General features: G+C 33.6%; 1 protein-coding gene across 9 annotated transcripts in view; it reads right to left on the reverse strand.

The window, feature by feature from the left end:
* Positions 1–19731, reverse strand: part of LOC118179562 (cytoplasmic dynein 2 light intermediate chain 1) — a 116409-nt gene that overhangs the window by 38460 nt on the left and 58218 nt on the right. For all 9 annotated transcript variants that reach the window (XM_085815659.1, XM_085815653.1, XM_085815660.1 and 6 more), the window contains exons 9-12: positions 17991–18148; positions 17048–17118; positions 16526–16568; positions 8427–8475 (exon numbers count right to left, since the gene is read on the reverse strand). In XM_085815659.1, coding sequence (XP_085671785.1) covers positions 8427–8475; positions 16526–16568; positions 17048–17118; positions 17991–18148 — 321 coding nt within the window. The remainder of the gene's footprint in view (positions 1–8426; positions 8476–16525; positions 16569–17047; positions 17119–17990; positions 18149–19731) is intronic.

The raw sequence follows: 19731 nt of genomic DNA on the forward strand, positions 1-19731 counted from the left end.
TAGTGGTCTGGATCCCCCACCTCTCCACATTGACATTTTTTCTGTGTCATTCAGGCTGAATCTATGCAGGTAAGTTAGGAATGGGCCATGGCCTGTACAAAACTGTGTCTGACTACTACTATTGCAATTTAACTCTAGCGTTGTTTCTGGGAAGAACATATATGTTCTCCTTCCTGTATCCACTGTGTTCCATCTGGCTTGCCATCTGTCTATCAGTTGTTTTAAAGTGATCTTTTTTAGATGAGATCTAGGTAATTTATCTGGCAGTTCTGTTCTTGAGACCTCTTTTGCCACTTCTTTTGCCAGGGTGTCCGCTTCCTCATTGCCTTTTATGCCCATATGAGCCGGAACCCACGTGACGCATAGCCTTTCTGATGGCAGAAGACTGACGAGGATTTTTCTAAGTTCTTAGACATACTGGCTTCTGCTTTTGTAACCTTTGATTACATCAAGGCTAGAGGCAGAATCACTGTAAATAGTAATTTGGGTAAGTCTGTTCACCTTCACATAATTAATGGCTGCTTTCAGTGCTGCCAGCTCAGCTTGGAATACTGAGTTCCTACTGCCAAGCCTTCTTTTCCATTTATACACAACTGTAACACCTTTTAAAATGCAGAAGGCACTGCCAGTACCCATCTCGGTTTTTGAGCCATCTGTAAATATAGCTGTGTGATTATCATTTGGTGTCACATAGTGGCCTAGAATATACTTTTTTAGATGTGCTTCAGCCGGATGTCCTTGCGTCACTGGCTTGTGTTTTTCTTCAAAGTTTCAAGTCTTCAGCAAAGTGGTGTTGTTCCCATAGAACTCCATTCTCACCTAGCCTTAACACTCTTGCAATTAACGACTCCCTTTCCGCTTGCAAGTCTAGTGGAGGAATTCCTGCCAGAACCTGCAGAGCTACCGTTGAAGTAGTTCTGTAGCCCTTGCAGATGAGCAAGAGCTGCAGCCTTTGCATGAACAGGAGTAATCTACGCATGCTTACGTTGAGAGTATTTCCCCCAGATCGCAGCGCCGTAGAGAACAATTATTTCTGTAATTGCCTGGTAACACCTCTTAAGCACACATGGTGTTGCTCCCCACTGCAGTCCTGTTGTGCGTTGTGTTTGTGAATGTGATACATCTTTTCCTGAAATCTTTTTAAATGGGGAATTCAAGAGAAATTATTGTTGTTATTTTAAGTTATGTGAGGTGCTATTTAAACATGTGATTATCTCAGTTTATTCAGAGCATGTTTCGCTAGCCTAGCACACGTTTCGTTGTTATTTCGCGGTCACTCGAGTAAGCCTTTTGACCTTATCAGTTTAGTATCATGCGGTTAGATCTCTGTGAATCCATCTCTTAGGAGTAATTCTGAAGTGCGTTCTTGCACTCGTTTTTATTTCTCAGATTTGATTTTGTATTCTCGTCTACGTTTAAGTTATCACCGCAAGTGAATGGTGTTTTTGTAATGCACAAAATCCGTGCTGTCTGTTATTTTAGTTGAGTTAATAAAGGGTTATTTTCAACCTTCTTCTGTGCTGGAAATGGCCGAGTGGTAAAGTCGCTGAACAATGGTAGTTCGGTCCGAGGTTCGAATCCCGTGAACGGGCTGGCTGCATGGGTGTTTTTGTGGTTTTCCCCATGTGTAACGTGTATACAAGCCAGTTTTGCTTAGAAAGTCGTCCACGAAGGCATCGCTCCCCTTAGGCAGATAGCCCTAGTGTGCTTTGCCGTAATTAAATACATTACACTTCTGTGCTGGTATTTATTTCACGCCTGTGCGAGAATTCACCAGGTTCATTGTAGGATTTAAGTTAGTGCATGTGGACAGTTAGAGATAGATCTTACAGATTGAATCTAATGCTTTTGTTATATCAGGCCACCAGACATTATCGAAGACTCCTTTATGTCAATAGATATTACTATTGAGTGACTATCTTCCTCTCTGTTCTTTTTTAGCACTTTCAGGAGATCCGCTACTGCCTGTTCCATATATATTCCTTCACAGATGCCATACTGTTTTTTATTAATTACTGAACTTTTATTTATGTTATAATTGAGCCTCATTAGAATGATCTTTTCTAGGACTTTGCTAATTGTGGGAAGGAGACATACAGGGCAGTAGCAGGTCGGATCCGAGGGATCTTTCCCCTTTTTGTGAAACACAGCGATCTTTGCCAGCTTCATATTTTTCAGAAAGTGTCCTACTTTCCAGCATGCTTTGCAGACTGAATGGATCAGCTCTGGAAACTCATTATGCAATGCCTTGAGTATTATATTGTCTAGGACATGTGGCCCCGGTGCCTTTTTTCTTGCCAAACCATTTATGAATAAGTCTACCTCCTCTATTGTTGGTGGGAGATAGTCTCCATTTTTGGAAGACCAGCATTTTTCCTGAAATTGTGTCGTTATTAATGTATGCATTTCTGAGTCATTGGCGGGATCATCTGAAGGAAAAACCGTTTTCAGTATTACCGAAAGAATATTTCTCGGATTTGGTGCATCAGGGGCCACATTCGCAGTCAATTGAGTCGGTCTAAAGACCTTACCTGCGGTGATTTTTTGTACTTTCCCAAAAATTTCCGGTATTCTACTACAGTGTTTCTGCCAGGAGTCAGATTTGGTTTTATTATCTGTAGTTTGTATTGCGCAAGTGCCTTCTAGTACGTCTGCATTTTTTGGGCCCTTTGCATGGAATCTGTTTCTGACTGTGCCAGTCTTCTGAACGCCCGAACTCTGCTTCTATTTGCCATTCCACCAAGAAAGTTCTTTCTTCTGGCTGGGTGTTTTTTTTTTTTTTTCTTATATGCTTGTTTTGCTGCACTTGTTAGAGTTCCAATTAAATGCCTCTCTTTGGAGTAGTTTATTTTAGTTCTATTTTAGTTTATTTTAGTTTTAGTACCCACCAAATAACCCACTCGATGAGAACTTATTTGCTGAAATTCTACCCACTGATAAACAAACTATAGTAGGAGGACATTTAAACGCAAAAAATATCGAATGGGGTTGTCGAAGATCGAACATAAATGGACTGCAGCTTTATGATTTTATTAATAATTATTCAATCTATTTTTTCGCTCCTGCAGAATACACTTACTTGCCAGATAACTCTAGACATGGAGATATTTTAGATATCATATTAGCCACCCATCAATACCCATGTATCTGGAAGTTAAAGCGGAGCTGTGACCATGTCACTATTACTGTCACGCTTGAATCAGTGGAATGACACCAAATACAGAAAAGTTACGGATTGGGAGATTTATTATGATTACCTTCTTAATAACCCCCCGAACTTCGGGAATCTGAGAAATATCAGTGATATCAATTTAGCCATCGAGACGCTTACGAATAATATTCTCACAGCTTACAATAGTGCTACGAAAAAATTCCCTGTTGATCAGAATGCGGAAAGGCTCCCTTGGTTTATTCGCAACCAGATTAAGAAGCAAAATAAGCTCAGGAAAAGATGGTGCATCTCATGGAACCCTAATATCAAAAGAGACATAAATAAACTTAATAGGACTCTCAAGGAGAATATTTATAACTATAGAAACGTGAGATGGAATGATAAAATTGCCAGCTTCAATGAGCCAAATAATGCCTTTTGGTTGTTTACTAGGAATCTAAAGAATAGGCCCACTGTAAATAAGCCATTTTACTGTGATGATGCAATTGCTGTGACTAATAAAGATAAGGTCAAAATTATGGCAGACCATCTGGAAAAGCAGTTCATGCCAAACATGGATCCTTGCGACCTTACGTTTTCCTATGACAAAAGGTATTTTATACATGACTGGGTCAATAGTCCGAGTCCGAGAAGCAAACCTGATCTGACTACTCCAAATGAAATTAAGGATGTTATTAGAAAATTAAAGAACAGGAAAGCGCCAGGTTACAACGAAATAACGAATATTGCCATCAAAAACCTACCCTTAAATACCGTCGCAAAATACACAAGTATCGTAAATGCCTGCATTGTGAATAACTATTTTCCTAAGAGTTAGAAAGTCGCTAAAGTCATTCTCCTACCTAAGCCAGGTAAAGATATCACTAAACCTGAGGATTTTTGCCCTATTAGTCTTTTGCCTGGTTTAGGTAAAATCTACGAAAAAATTATTTAAAGAAAAATTGAGCCTTATCTGACCAAATTACCGCTCGAACAGTTCGGGTTTTGAAAATCACTCTCCACGACAAAGCAGTTTGTCTGCCTCGATGAAATTATTGGATCATCTCTTCACAATCATCAGAAAGTAGCCTTACTCATGCTAGACGTGACGAAAGCCTTCGACAGCATCTCGTATGTGGAGCTGTTATTCAAATTAATCTGCTTAGATTTTAACAGGGATCTTATATAGTCAAAAATCGTTAATCCGGACTCGTCGGGACTTCGGCGATTCCGGATTATCGATTTTTCTGGATTATAGATCATCAGTTTAAATCTCGTAAGATGGCGTGCAGAAATTCTAAAATTAAAAATATGAAACCATAATTTATGAAATAAAGAACAATTATGATCTAAAGGGTATCAAAATTTACAAAAAAAAGCTTAATATTTATTTGTTTACTTTATTAAACATTTCTTTCAATGTAAGTTGTTTAAGTTGCTTCGTTTTATGTGATAATACTTTCTCTTTAATTCTATAAACAGACATAATTTCTTGTTCAGTTACAAAGTTCCGCTGTTCAAGTCCCGTAATTGCTGTGCCGAGAATACCGACTAACTTGTCAATCAAAATTTTTTCGTTTTCACTAACCTCTCTATCACCTTCTTCATGTCTTTATCCATTTTTTATAGCAATTCCACTTTTTGTTTGATGAACATCGAAACATGCTTTCGCTTTGTAGATCCTTTGGGAGCTCCAACATCGGAAATTCTATTTGACATAATCGGAAGTTCAAGTTTACTTTTATAAAATTGCTCTTACAGTCTACAAAAAATAATAAGCCGCATCTAATTCAAAGATTTAGGAACAACGCAATCATCAACATTAACTGAAATAGATAATTAGATAATTTTAGCTTATACCGTCCGTTATACATTAAATGTGCACGCGAAAACGTATTCTGTGCTTGCGCACACGCATATGCGCAGTCGTAAAGGTCTTACGCACAAGCGTAAACGCTTATGCGTATGTGTCAACGCGGCACATGGGCAGAAAGTTTTTAGCTTTGAGGTGCGGATTATAGATCATTCTGGATTTTGGTGTCCGAATTAACGACTTTTGACTGTACTACTCATTTATTCTTTTATCAAAAATCGGAAGTTCTTTTTAAATATAGGCAAAGATAATTCTGTTAAAAAAAGACTCAAGGCAGGAGTAGCTCAGGGGTCCATTTTGGGTCCAATCTTGTATATTTTCTACGTGATGGATTTTCCGCGTGTTTTCAATGATTTAAATGGCTTCGTAGGTTGCTATGCTGATGATACAGCCCTGGCCGTAAAGTTACTTAGCGTAGAAAATGCCCTAAATAAATTGCAGCACATTACTCCACAGATAAAAAACTGGCGCACAGTGTGGAGAATCTCTATTAATGCACAGAAGTCTCAGCTTCTAATCATTCAGTAAAAGGCCAAAAGAACTCGCCGCTGCCAGACTTAAACTTTTCGATGTTGATGTTCCCATAGTGCAAAAAGCAAACTACTTGGGTGTCACTCTTAACAGTAAATTTCCATGGAGCGCCACATTAATAAGATTCGAGGCAGAGCTTTTCCACGATGAAATATCTATTTCCGTTGATAGTGAAATACGCCAAACTGTATCTCCTGAGGAAGAAACATATATACACTGCTATTATTAGACTCATCTTTACATATGCTTCACTGGCATGGTCTGAGGTCAACAAAAAGGATTTAAATAAATTGCAGGTTGTTCAAAATAAATACTTAAGGCTCATCACCCAAGCACACTTTTACGTGTGAAATGATACTCTACACAATGACTTTAAAATTGAATGGGTAGAAGAATTTATCAATCGTATGAATAAAAATTTCTTTAATAAGGCCACGAATTGCTCACACTTACGAGAATTCAACACCTTCGAATATGTTATACTACCTGAAGATGTTAATATCAGACCTTACGCGGCCCACCTCACCCGTGACTTGAATTTCCCGACTTAATTGCACCTTATGTATTTATGTTTATATTGTTAAGTATATATTTTGTATTTCACATTTATTCTTTTATTCTCATTTTACCGTACTGACTTATTTTTAATATATAAAACTTTGTATTTTATACATTTTCTTATGTATGTTATGTTAACACAGTCAGATACCCACACTCTTATCAAGCCTCTCCTGGTCTTCATTCTTGTTTGGTTTTCTAAAACCTTGTGGTGTATGGTCACCCCCCTCCCTCTCTTCACCTCATACCTCCTCTTACTCCGTCCGACTGTTACTTCATGCGCCGCTTGGGCAGACTTGTCATTGAGCCGACAACAGCGCACATATTAGCGATAGCCTGGCAATAAGTGTATTGATATTGATTGATCCTGGACTTTCACCGGCTAGAACTCTTTACTTACGATTAAAATTTCATGTTTCTACATATGTATTCTTGCCTCTGTGCTGTGGTGTTTTTGTTAAGACACCGTATTTAAGTGTTTCTTTGAAAACGAAGCAAATGTTACTCGTATGAATTTCAATATACTCGTAAAAACTCTTTTCTAGTTGAGACCTGTAGTAAGATGACGATACTCGATACTCACCCCCTTACCTAGCTTTTATTTTCACAGTCATTGGTCAGAGTAATATACTTCCAGTTACAGAAGTGCTTTAAATGGCAAAAAATATACATTTTGTAAACGTCAAATTAAAAAAAAAAAAAAAAGACAAGGAAAATTAATTTTTGCTGGGTCCTATGCTTATATTTGGGAAGTTTTATACTCATCATGGAAAAAATATATAAGAAGTTTGATTCCCGCATGACAAAAATTAAGCGGGATATTAAATTTCAAAATTTGCACCTTTTGCTGTCATTTTCAACTTGCCTTGAGGAATGGGTTAATTAATTTAGAATAATTTGAAGAACTAAGTTTAAATGAAGTACAGAAACAAATGTGTGTAATTGGGCCCCACAAAGAAGTCATATGATGTCCTGTCAGATTTCTTTCAAAGATAAAAGGCCAAAATTAATTCATTAACAGAAAGTGAGTTGATGAATTAGCTCCTACAGAGTTCCAGAATAAATGAATTGAGATTTTTTTTTAATTCACTAAAAAGGTAAACACTGTCTGTTGCCATCTGAAGCCTAAAAATAGCAGGGTGTAATAAAGTGAAAAAATGCTGTAGATATGTCCAATAACACATAAAAAGAACATCAAACTAATAAATTTAATATCAAAATTAATAAGTAAAAATTAAGAAATAATTAATTATGAAAGTAAGATAATAGCTATATACATAAAAAAGGATTGATATTTACCTTATTAGAAAACCATCTTATGCTTTTGATGGCATTACAAAGGTGTTTCATATTTTGAGCTGTTTCCAAGCAACCAAATGATCAATTCAGATGTTAACTGCCAACAATTTATGAAATTAGAGGAAGCAATGAAACCGGAAAGGTCAGAATAGGAAAATTGCAAAGGAACTGTGTTCCAACATGACAATGCAAGGCTTCACACATCTTTAGCAACATGTACAAAATTATTGGAGCTTAGTTGTGAATAATATTGAATCCCCCATGTAGTCCCGAGCTTGCACCATCAGATTATCATTTATTTCAAAGTTTACAAAACTTCTTAAATGGTAAAAATTCCAGTAATAATCATGACCTCCAATCGCATTTGGTCGAATTTTTTCCTGATCAAGATCAGAAGTTCCACGTGCGTGGAATCATGAAATTACGAAAAAGATGGCAAAAGGTCATCGTTCAGAATGGGTAATATTTGACTGATTAAAAAAGTTCATTTTTTCCACAGAAAAAAATTTTAGTTTTCTTTTACAATAAAAAACCAAAATTACTTTCTTAACAACCTGATACCAAAAGTTGAATAAAAGTAGTGTTTTTTATATTCATAAGCTAAAACTAAATACTTAAGAGCTATATAAAAGGCTGACTGCATTCCCTCCTGAAACTATGAAAGTCCCCCCTGAGAGCCCCCGCTATAGAGAGAATATTTGTGTACAATCAACTTCTGTAAATAAATTAAATAGCATAAATGAACCATATATGGTAGTTGGATATAGGAATGTATAGAAAACAGTCAGAGAAAACTGGTAAACTGTTATCCATGCTATTTTAGCATAGCTGATATGGAATAGTTTCCCAATAATGTAAGTGAGAATATACTTGATCGTTTTCCTTATTATTTTCAAATAAATGAAATAATATGTGAATAATATAAATATTTCTTATGACTGATTTAAATTTATCAGCCCAGAGCTATTAGAAATAATGCTATCATTCCAAAATATTATTATAAAATGTACTTACAACTTGTAGAAAATAAGATGTAAAAATTTTCTTCACTTCCATCAATGATCTATAAAATAATGCATCGAAGTGAAGTTACACATTTATATCAAAAGCACATGCAAAAATAAGTATTTTGATTATTGTAAACAGGCTAAATATTAGCCACCTACATACATACAATAGCAGATAAACTAAAGGATATATATTATTATTACTATTAATGTTTCATTGTGAAGATTTTGAACAGAGTAAACTAAAATACTTTTTATCATTTTCCCCACACTTTTTTTCCATATCATATTTCATAATAAAAATGTAGAAATTTTTATAACATCAAGTTTATAAATTAGAAAGAAGAAAAGGAAAGAAATACTGAAGAATAGAGCTGTGCTTCATCTGAAGCAAAGAGGTCATTTTGCACCCATATACACAATAAAATTTCGAAGCCTCCTGCCAAAAAAAGGGAAAAAAGAAAATTTAAAAAAAAAAAAAAAAAAAAAAAAAAAAAAGAAGAAGAAGAAGAAAAAGAAAGAAAGGAATAACATATTTAAAAAATGTAGATAAAAAGCATCCCAACTACTCAGCGAAGGTACACAAAATTATAATCTTCTGAACAATTCAAAAAACAGTCACTTGGTTGAATTAAAAGCGACATTTTGCATACTAATTTAAACTATGAGGCGAACAAGGAATGGATTGGGAAGGATAATTTTTGTTAAACCTTTCACACCTTTGAACAGTCCAGCTATACTGGTCACAGCTGAACTCGAGTATTTTGAATACCGAGGCCACCTTGTTCTAAATTATAAAAATGTCCGATTAAATCACAACAAAGAAGACAATTCGTTCATTATTCTTACTATTTACAAAAGTAAAGCTATTTTTCATTGTTTCTATAAAATTGGTCAAGCTTTTTTCAATAGCTATAGATTTTTTTCTTTCTTAATATACACAAGTATCTGATACTGCTGATCATTACACTGATACAAACTGAGCATGATTTTCATGCTAAAATCACTTCACGTTTCTAAAAGCTAAAAGTATCCTAGCATGTTTCTATCGTGGTTCGAATTCTGTTTAGTGCAATGAATTTTTGCAGCTTTTTTCCTTTCTTTACCTTCAATACAGATCAACAAATTATTCCTTTCAATATGTTAAGTTAAACATATAATTTTCTTGTTGAGAGATGTTCCTGACTACCAAAATTCTTCTCAGCAATTATTAAATAATGCATTCTATGTTCCTGTCTGAATGTTGGTGTTCACACTGATAACACATCTTGCTATGATTCTTGGCAAATGGATTGGTTCCATACTGTTTGCGTATTTTCTCCATATGGAATTTGAATATGAGAAAGTTCTTTTGAAATAGCCTACATAAAAGTGTCTCTTCTAAAGCAGGTAGCCCACATGCTTTACAATATATAATTAATCAATGAACTAGTAATTAATATTTGTGAATATTTTATCAGTAAAATGAGTTTTGATTGCAGAAAAAGCTTATTTGAGCTTAAACAGAACTTTGCCAACTAATTTTAAAATGGTCAACACATCAGCTGTAAGATAATATTTGTACAGGCTCTCGTTCTCCTCATATAGCTACAAAACAAAATTTTTGAATTAATAAGATTTAATGATGACTCATGCTTTATCCTCACTTTTTTCTGTCTCAGCAGACAGATCAGGGTGCTTCAGCATATTATGTTTTCTTATTCTTCAGCATTATTAGTGTTTACCAATGATTTTTTATTTACTGCTGTAAATATGTTTGCCACTTCTAGTCAATTTCCTTTTTCATTTTTAATTTCAGTTCTCTTCCCCCCCCAGTTTCAGATCAACAGTTTATCGCGTTCATTTAATTCTCTTTTAATATGTTTCAATATTTATGAAACTGTACTTTTTAAAATTTCATAACCAAGAAAAATCTCTTTTATTACTATCCTTTTTTATATTGGTTATCTTTGAATAATGAATTTTATATCAATTTATTTTATTATTTATATTTACTTATACTAGAATATATAGAACGAATTGACTTGAGCCTTCGCATAAAATTCAAAATTTTAAAATACTTGTTTCATTATATATAACAGAGTAACTAAAAAAAAGGCAGGAAAGAAAGGCATGTCTTACCTCTCATGTTTACATTTCAGTCTTGGCAATGAATGAGACGACTACCATGCTAATTCTTTAATATGTCCAGCAATATATGGAACTACTCTAGAAATAACTGTAGATTGCACAGTGTCAACACAGATCAAATATGGATGGAATTTAAAAAAAAAGCCTTTAACCATGCTATGCATTCAGTGGCAAATTCCACACAAGAAAGAAAACAAAAGACTGATAATACAAGCATTTAATTTCTTTTTTAAGCATTTTTCAAACGTTCTTGTTTATTCTTCTTATGCAATTCCAATGGAACTTCATGCTTCATTAGGCCTGCTTCAGCAAATTGTAGGCAACTGTGTCCATACTCAGCGGGCTTTGAGAAGCTTGCGGCGGACCGCACAGAGATGAGAATATCGTGTGTGAAGTCCCCCACATAGTGTCGAGAGATTTTAGCGTTCTGCACTGTGTCTGTGGTCAAAGCCTCTCGATTTAGGGAAAGCTAACGAACCAACGATCTTGTTTATCCTCTAATATCATTCCAGATATAACGAATCAGAGGATGTAAAATACAACTGAAAAGTTAAGGAAGCGTGGCTAATTCAATTTGAAGATTGTTTCCAATCAAGCAACACGCCAGAATGTTCTGTAACTCTCGACTAGAGAGAACCGCAGCTAGCAAGATCCTCCTTTGTTTTCCATGTTATTCTATGTACTATATAAGAGCTTCTCATAAATTTGTAATAAATATAGTTTTCATTCAAAAATATGCAGTAAATACAAGCAATATGCAACCTCAGCGGCAAGAAATTGCGACCGGATTTAATCTTAACACCTCCTGAAACTGAAAAATATCTAACTTAAAAAAAAAATAGACTAATCGCAGATCAAGATTTTGAAGTAGAGCAAATTGATAAACTTTGATCGGAATTACAATTAGGTAACAAAAAACCTAGTTTCCTTTATGAAACAAATGAAAGAGGCAGCATCAAACAAAATACATTCCTACATTGATTTCCTAAAAAATATGTGGATACAAAGACCTACTTCCGATATGCAAGCAATTTTATCCACTTCGGATGCAGATTTAACTCGTCTATCCCAGATAGCAGATAAGGTTTCGGAAATCACAAATGATGCACAACTCACTATTTGCGCAGCATCAAATATTAAACAAAATTCAGAGTTAAGCTCAGCACTAAGCTTAATGATCAAACAAATACAGAATCCCATTAAGCAAGGTTGAACAGTACAATTAAAATCCAACATACCACGGTAATGACAATGTAATTCAAAAAGTAGGCAACGTAATTCGCATGCAAATCATATGAAAAAAATTGGTTATTGTTATTATCACCAAAAGTTTGCAGCTGATGCTCGTAAATGCTTCAATGCTCATTTCAGGTGGAAAACTAAATTCCGCTGTTATTCCGAAACAAGTCATGGATACGGAAATAGCAACGAACACTTCCAGCAGATTATACATTTATGCCAAACATGAAGTTTCTTGTTGACACAGATATTAACATTTCCTGCCTTCCGGTGCCAAAAGAAAGTATATCACTGGTACTACTCTACAGCTATTTGCTGCAAATAATGCTAAAAAAATACAGCATTTAAGCAATTAAATTTAACTTTCGATTTCAGGCCAACTTTTAAATGGGATTTCATAATAGCAATGTTTCAATTTCCATAATAGGTGCCGATTTTATCACCCATTTTGGATAACTAGTTGATTTAAAAAAAAATATCGTTGATACATTAACAAGTCTTGCTAGTAGTGGCAACTTGGAGCACAACACTCAACTGAATGTTAAGACTGTTTCGGAATGCTATCAATATCACCAAACTCTTAGACCACTTCCAGAACTAACTAATCATTCTATTCATAGCAAAGTAATTAAACATGACACAGTTCATAATATTGAAACTAAAGGAAACCAGTCCGCTCCAACGCCAGACGGATTGGTCCCGAAGTTTATCAGGAAACAAAAAAGGAGTTTGAATTTATGATAAAACAGCAAATTTGTCAACCTTCTAAGAGTAACTGGTCATTACCTCTACACATAGTACATAAAGAGCCTACTGGCATTAGACCAGTTGAAGATTACAGAGTATTTAATTCAGTTACAGTTTTTTATTCATATCCTATTCCCCATATGCAAGATTTCGCTCAATCTCTTCATGGTAAAATAGAGTTTTCTAAAGACACTGCAAGGTTTTTTTTTTTTTTTTTTTTTTTTTTTTTGAATTTAGAAGTTTCAATTTAGAAACAGTGTTTTCTACATTAGATATGATACCCATCTATGAAAAGCACAAATCTAAAACAGCAGTTAATTACCCCTTTCGGTCCTTTTGAATGTCCTTAAATTTTGGAATCAAAAATACTGATCAAACGTTCCAGCATTTCATGCAGAAAGTGTTACAACGATTGGACTTTTGTTGCACATACTTAGATGGCATTCTAGTATTCTCAGAAAACGAAACACTTCATAAACAACATATTTCCAACAACATATAACTTATTCAACATATAAGTTTTACACAAACTAAACAAATATATGGACTTAAATTAAATACTTCAAAATGTGTTTACGGGGTTCCTGAAATGAAATTCTTAGGCCATTTAATAACCAAGAATGGTACTAAATCTTTACTTGAACGGGTGGACGCAACCCTGAACTTCAGCAAATGTTAATGACTAAATTTTTACTGTAGGTACCTGCCACGTGCAGCACATAATCAAGCACTACTCGGAGAACATTTAAAAGGTTCAAGAAACAAGGAGGAGCACAAAATTTCTTGGTCTCTTCAAACAAGTGAAACTTTTGAAAATGCTAAACAACAGTTAGCAAATGCTACATTATTAGCACATCCTTCGCCAAATGCATCGCTAATTCTTCAAGTCGAAGCATTTGACTATGCTATAAGCAGATCTTTAATTCAGATAACTAAAGAAGGACTCAAACCCCTAGCAATTTTTTCTAGAAAGCTCACCACCACTGAGGCAATATACAGTGCCTATGATAGAGAATTATTAGCAATACACTCTTCCATTCGCAAATTTAGATACATGCTAGATAGAGGAACAACAATTTTCAGTCGGTATTTACCGACCACAAACCAATAGTTTTGCCTTCAAACAAAAACTTGAAAATGTTCCCCATGTCAAACTCGGCAACTAGATTTTATTTCTCGATTCACAACTGATATTCAGTACGTTAAAGGAACTGATAATACTGCGGCCGACACATTATCTCATGTTTACGGAAAAAAATATTGGTCCTATTGATTATGAAGAAATTGTTCTAGCACAATAAAGAGATAATGAGTTAAAAGAAATACTTAACAATTCTTTACAAATAAAAAAAGTTAAGCCCCCAAATTTAGAAATAGAATTATATTGTGATATATCTACTGGCATAGCAAGACCTTATATTCCCAAGGCATTTCGAAAATTGTGTTTTAATTGCATACATAATTTAGCTTATCCAGCCATTTGAACGGCGTCAAAATAAGTTCGTAGTCGACATGCGTGGCCAAATACGGTGTATTTCGTGCCAGAAATCTAAAATACACAAACACACTTCAGCCCCTTCACAATCATTTAGCGAAACTTCTACGCGATTTCAACATATTGATATAGATCTCATCGGCCCACATCCACCTTTCAATGGATTCACATATTGTATAATAGCTATCGTTACTAAATGGACAAAAGTAATTCCCATCATTGATATTCAAGCTACAGCGGATGCCCTCTACCCAAACTGGATCGCTCGTTTTTCTGTGCCAGCTACTATTACAACTGATCAAAGACGTCAATTCGAATCTTGTTTTTTTAAGGCTCTATCTAATTAAACTCCTAAGCGTACAACAGATATGCCCAACTGCTTCTCACCCTCAAAGGAATGGCTTAACTTAGGAATTTCACCGTCCTTTAACATCCGCATTAATGTGTCACGACACTTTAAAATGGATGAAAGTTTTACCAACTGTGCTACTTAGGTTGAAAATAGCTCTCAAAGAAACTATCGGTTGCACTCTTGCTGAACTTGTGTACAGAACTACAATTAAACTCCTGGGAGATTTTTTTCGACACATTGAATGCTATTATTGATCCTGTTGAACAACTTAGAAGTTGCATGCAGCAGCTTAAACCAAAACCAACTGGATCACATACAGCAAAAGCCAGTGATTATTCACAAAGATTTAAAAACACGTTCACATGTGTTTATGCGATGTGATGTAGTACGACGGCCACAACCACCGCATGACAGCCCTTATAAAGTTCTCAAATGTGGTGAAAAAGTGTTCAAATTAGACATTCATGGAAAAATTGTTTTGGTCTCAAATGACCAGGTAAAACTAGCATTTCTGTTGAATACCGAGATGGATACTTGCTCTCCTGATACTTTGAAACATAGATTTGCCCATCACTCCAAACCAAATATTCGTCAAACTCGTTCGGGCAGACATGTGCATTTCACCGATTTTTACATATCATTAAGATGATACTGGAGGGGGGGAGTATGCGGCGGACCACACAGAGATGAGAAAATCGTGACTGAGGTTCCCCACAAGTCGCTGTTACGATGTGTGACACGACATGGTCTGACATCGCAGACACAATAATTCGTTCCAGTTGACAGTACAAGAAACATCACCTCAGGACTAGTGTCAGGAAATTTTAGCGTTGAGCACTACATCTGTCGTCAAAGCATCTCGATTTCAGGAAAGCTGATTAACTAATGATCTTGTTTTTACTCTGGTATCGTTCCAGATATAACGAATCAGAGAATGTAAAATACAACTAAAAAATTATGGAGACGTGGCTAATTCAGTCTGCAGATTGTTTCTGTTGAGAATAATCACACGTACTCCCCGTTTCTGATTTAATGTCATGCATTTTAACCATATCTGTTTTATACTTTTGCTTAGGTTGATCTGGCAACAGTTGTAGTAGTTCTTGGTCATGGTGTGATATGTAGAAATGTGCTGTTCCATGTGGGTGAAATTCCATCATTTAATACAGCCTCTACTTAATTATAATCGGCCTCTGATTCACCTTTTTTAAATCTTTACAGTTTCCAACCGAACAACATGCCAGAATGCTCTGTAGCTCTTGACTAGATAGACCCTCTGTTAGCAAGATCCTCACATAACGAGGACGGCAATCTCACCTGCATTAATTGTTCCGTTTCCCATGTTATTACATATTGTATAATAGCTTCTCATAAATTTGCAATAAATACACCTCAACAAATGTACTAATCATTAACATGGAGTCATCAGCACAACTTGCCGCCGGTTACCACAAGCTTATAGCAAAAAGCAGTAAGAGCTACCGTTCAGATTAAAAGAAGACAGTGATAAAGTACTAAGGATCGGCTATATGGTACATTTTAGACAAGTTTAGTTTATGCAGCTCATTACAACAAGTTTAAGTAAACTTCAGTGCGCCAATTCCAATAATATATTTTATTGTTACCAAACAGTATATATAGCACTATGGAACCTTAACACTTTCGAGGATAAATTACTGTTTTTTATTCTTCACTTAATTCAGGTGAATTGTGTATAACACAAAATTAATTTGATATGTCTTGATTTGTTCAAAAGTTGAAATTTATTAATCATAATTCCCCCCTTTTTTTAATTTATAAATTTTCATAACCAATATGGTACCCCTTCTAGTTCTTCACCTGAGGCAAGTGCCTCACTTGCATCACCCTTGAACTGGCTGTGCTAAAAAAAAAAATTCTGCAATACTTAATTTCAATGACAGACCAATTACTTTCCTTTATCCTTGTAACTACCAACAAAGCAAAGGACAAAACAGATTTTAGGTTGGAGAAATGTTCATTTCACATGAAAGATAGGCTTTAGGAAATACCATCTTAATATTGAATGCGTATGCAAAAATTTTTAAATAAATTTCAGCATGTTATATAAACCTTTGAAAAATTAACAGAAAAAGTTAACAGAAATAAAGAAACAAAAACTTACTTTGGTCCAGATTTATTTTCCACATTCAAAGAGGTCAAAGAACCTGAAAAGAAAATTCTGAAATTATGGCATTTTGTTTTATCTCTATTTTTAACTACAAAGAAATAATTTATGATACAATCATTATATAATTTATGATTACAAGTATAAAATAATTTATGATTACAATCATGTTGATAAATAATTTTTGAAATAAGAAATAAAGGTATAAAATAATTTATGAAATGAGAAATAAATATGTAAAATAATTTGCGGATTACAATCCATTATGACGCATCCAATACACTGGCCTCTAAAAATGCATAGTCTTAAAATACATTTGAATTATTTATATGTCCCATTTATTAGTTTGAAAGCATACTATTTAATAAAATGCTTTCTTAGAAAGTTAAATATATTAATACTAATTTATATTAATGCAGTTAATTTAGTTAAGCAACTAAAATTTACTTAATAAAAAATACTGACCAATGCAGTTAATTTAGTTAAGCAACTAAAATTTACTTAATAAAAAATACTGACCAATTGACTCAAAAGAATCTGCACCACAGGAAATGTACAAGGGTTTATTGTGATCTAAAACAGCAGTCTTGCTGGGGGTGAAAATATGTTGTAAAACATTACTCTATATGCAACAATGTTTTAGATTTATACAAAAGTAAATAAAATTCATATCTGCTAAGAGATTGAATTACATAAAATCAACTTTTACAAAAAGAACTCATTTCAGACAGAAAATCCATTAAATAACTGTATTTTTTTTTTTTTTTTTTTTTTTTAAATATTACTTAGCATTCTGATAAAAGGCAAAAACTCATTTTGGAAAGAAAATCTTTAAACATCTAGCACAGTCTTTGGAGATTATCCTGATACATCATTATGACAGAAAGCAAACACTGATTTTCAGGAGAAAAATCTATCATACTATTATATTTCTTGGAAACAATCTTAATTTCTTGCAGACAATCTTAAAAAATTATTTTAAATCTTAGAACGTCACAAGTTTATTTTTTATTAATACAAGTTAAAACATATATAAATTTTAAAAACGTTTTACCTTACTAATAATATATTTTATTCTTAAAATGATTTATTTTTATTATTTTAGACCAAATTCATAAAACTGTATCTGCAGTTTGGTGAAAGTTAAAAAAAAAAAAAAAAAAAAACGCAAGAAATTATAAACAGAACAAAAACTATGATGGCAATAGCTTAAAAAATTTTAATATATTACTTTTATTTAAAAAAAATTTATTACCAGGCAGATAGCAATTGCACTGGAATAGTGAATAACTTTGCATTTTCAGTAAAATAATTTCAGATAACATGAAGATTCAAATCTATATCAACTTGAATATTTATGAAACTGAGCTATCCACTATTACTTGTTCTGAAAGCTTCTTAATAGATTTTATAATGAAATACAATTAAAAACAAATTTAAAAAATTGTATAACTTTACATACCTGCAAGGAGTTCCAAATACCATATTGCTAATAGAAACTCTAATTTTAATAACCTGTGCTTCAGACTTTGATGACACAAACTGTACAGATGCACTCTTAGAATGAGCTACATATCGCAAACATTTGCACAAAATTTTCCTCTTTTCAAATTCTTCACTCTGATATGTTGATAAGCAGAATGTGAAAAAAAAAAAAAAAAAAAAATCAGATTTAAAAAAAATTAAATACATAACAAATTTATCGTTTTCTTTACATCAAGCGATGAGTATAATTCAGATGGAAAGCAAATTCCAAAGTTTATTTAAAGCAAAAATATTATTTCATTATTTACTAATATATGTGAGATTTATTTGCGAGGTTAAATTACAAAACAAAATCAAATAGAAAGAAAAATAATAATTTTCTTTTTATAAATTATTATGTGTGGTATTACAAATATTCTGAAGCATCAAGTATTACAGAAGTGTTCTGTAGTGTCAAGTTACAAAAATGGGTAGGTGTCTTCTTATATAGAGATACTACAGTAAAATTTCTCAACCTGGTTTCAGGAACAATCAAAAGATACATTGACAAGATGTATAGTTGTAATATACATATATTTACCCAAAATCAGACTTCCTGAAATGACATGCTGATTTTTTTTCATGAGACTTCCTAATTCGTCTCAGTACCTAAATTATGACACATTATCATGTTTTGAAAAAATTGTATGATTTTTTTTAGAGCACTCAAAATTTTATCGCCATTGTTAAATGAATATGATTTATATTTAACAATGGTATTGCCTTTTTATTTAAATCAATTCCTTTTAACATAATCTGTAATTTTGGTTTCATTCAAACAAGTTCAGACGCTTAATCAGAGTTTAAGTTCAGGCAATGCTGTACAGTCAAAAGTTGTTAATCCGGACTCGTCGGGACTTCGGCGATTCCGGATTATCGATTTTTCCGGATTATAGATCATCAGTTTAAATCTGGTAAGATGGCATGCAGAAATTATAAAATTAAAAATGTGAAACTGTAATTTATGAAATAAAGAACAATTATGATCTAAAGGGTATCAAAACTTACAAAAAAAGCTTAATATTTATTTACTTTATTAAACATTTCTTTCAATGTAAGTTGTTTAAGTTGCTTCGTTTTTTACGTGATAATACATTCTCTTTAATTCTATAAACAGACACAATTTCTTGTTCAGTTACAAAGTTCCGCTGTGCAAGTCCTATAATTGCTGTGTCTACCGACTAATTTGTCAATCGAAATTTTTTCGTTTTCAATAACCTCTGTCACTTTCTTCGCTATCGGAAGCGAATTATAATGACGAGGAATTTGATTTAAATCATATCAAAGACGGAGTACATCGAGATGAAATACTACATTTAGTAAGGAATTATAAGCCAAATAAAATAAAAAACATCTGCCCTGAAGATAAGGATAGTTTTGACAGATCAATTTCCAATTCATTGCGCGCCCGCCGCGGCCTTAAAGATAAACAAAGTTTAGATAAACAAACGTTAAAGTTTTAGATAAACAAAGGATATGCCTTTATCCATTTTTTGCAGGAATTCCACTTTTTGTTTAATGAATTTCGAAATATACTTTTGCTTTGTAAATCCTTTACATATTAGTAAATATATATCAGAAATTCTATTTGACATAATCGAAAGTTCAAGCTTACTTTTATAAAATTGCTCTAACAGTTTGCAAAAAATAATAAGCCGGATCCAATTCAAAGATTAAGG

Source organism: Stegodyphus dumicola, chromosome 4, assembly GCF_044657685.1.
Source record: "Stegodyphus dumicola isolate Sdum_Otavi_A_Nest chromosome 4, ASM4465768v1".
NCBI classification, from domain to species: domain Eukaryota; kingdom Metazoa; phylum Arthropoda; class Arachnida; order Araneae; family Eresidae; genus Stegodyphus; species Stegodyphus dumicola.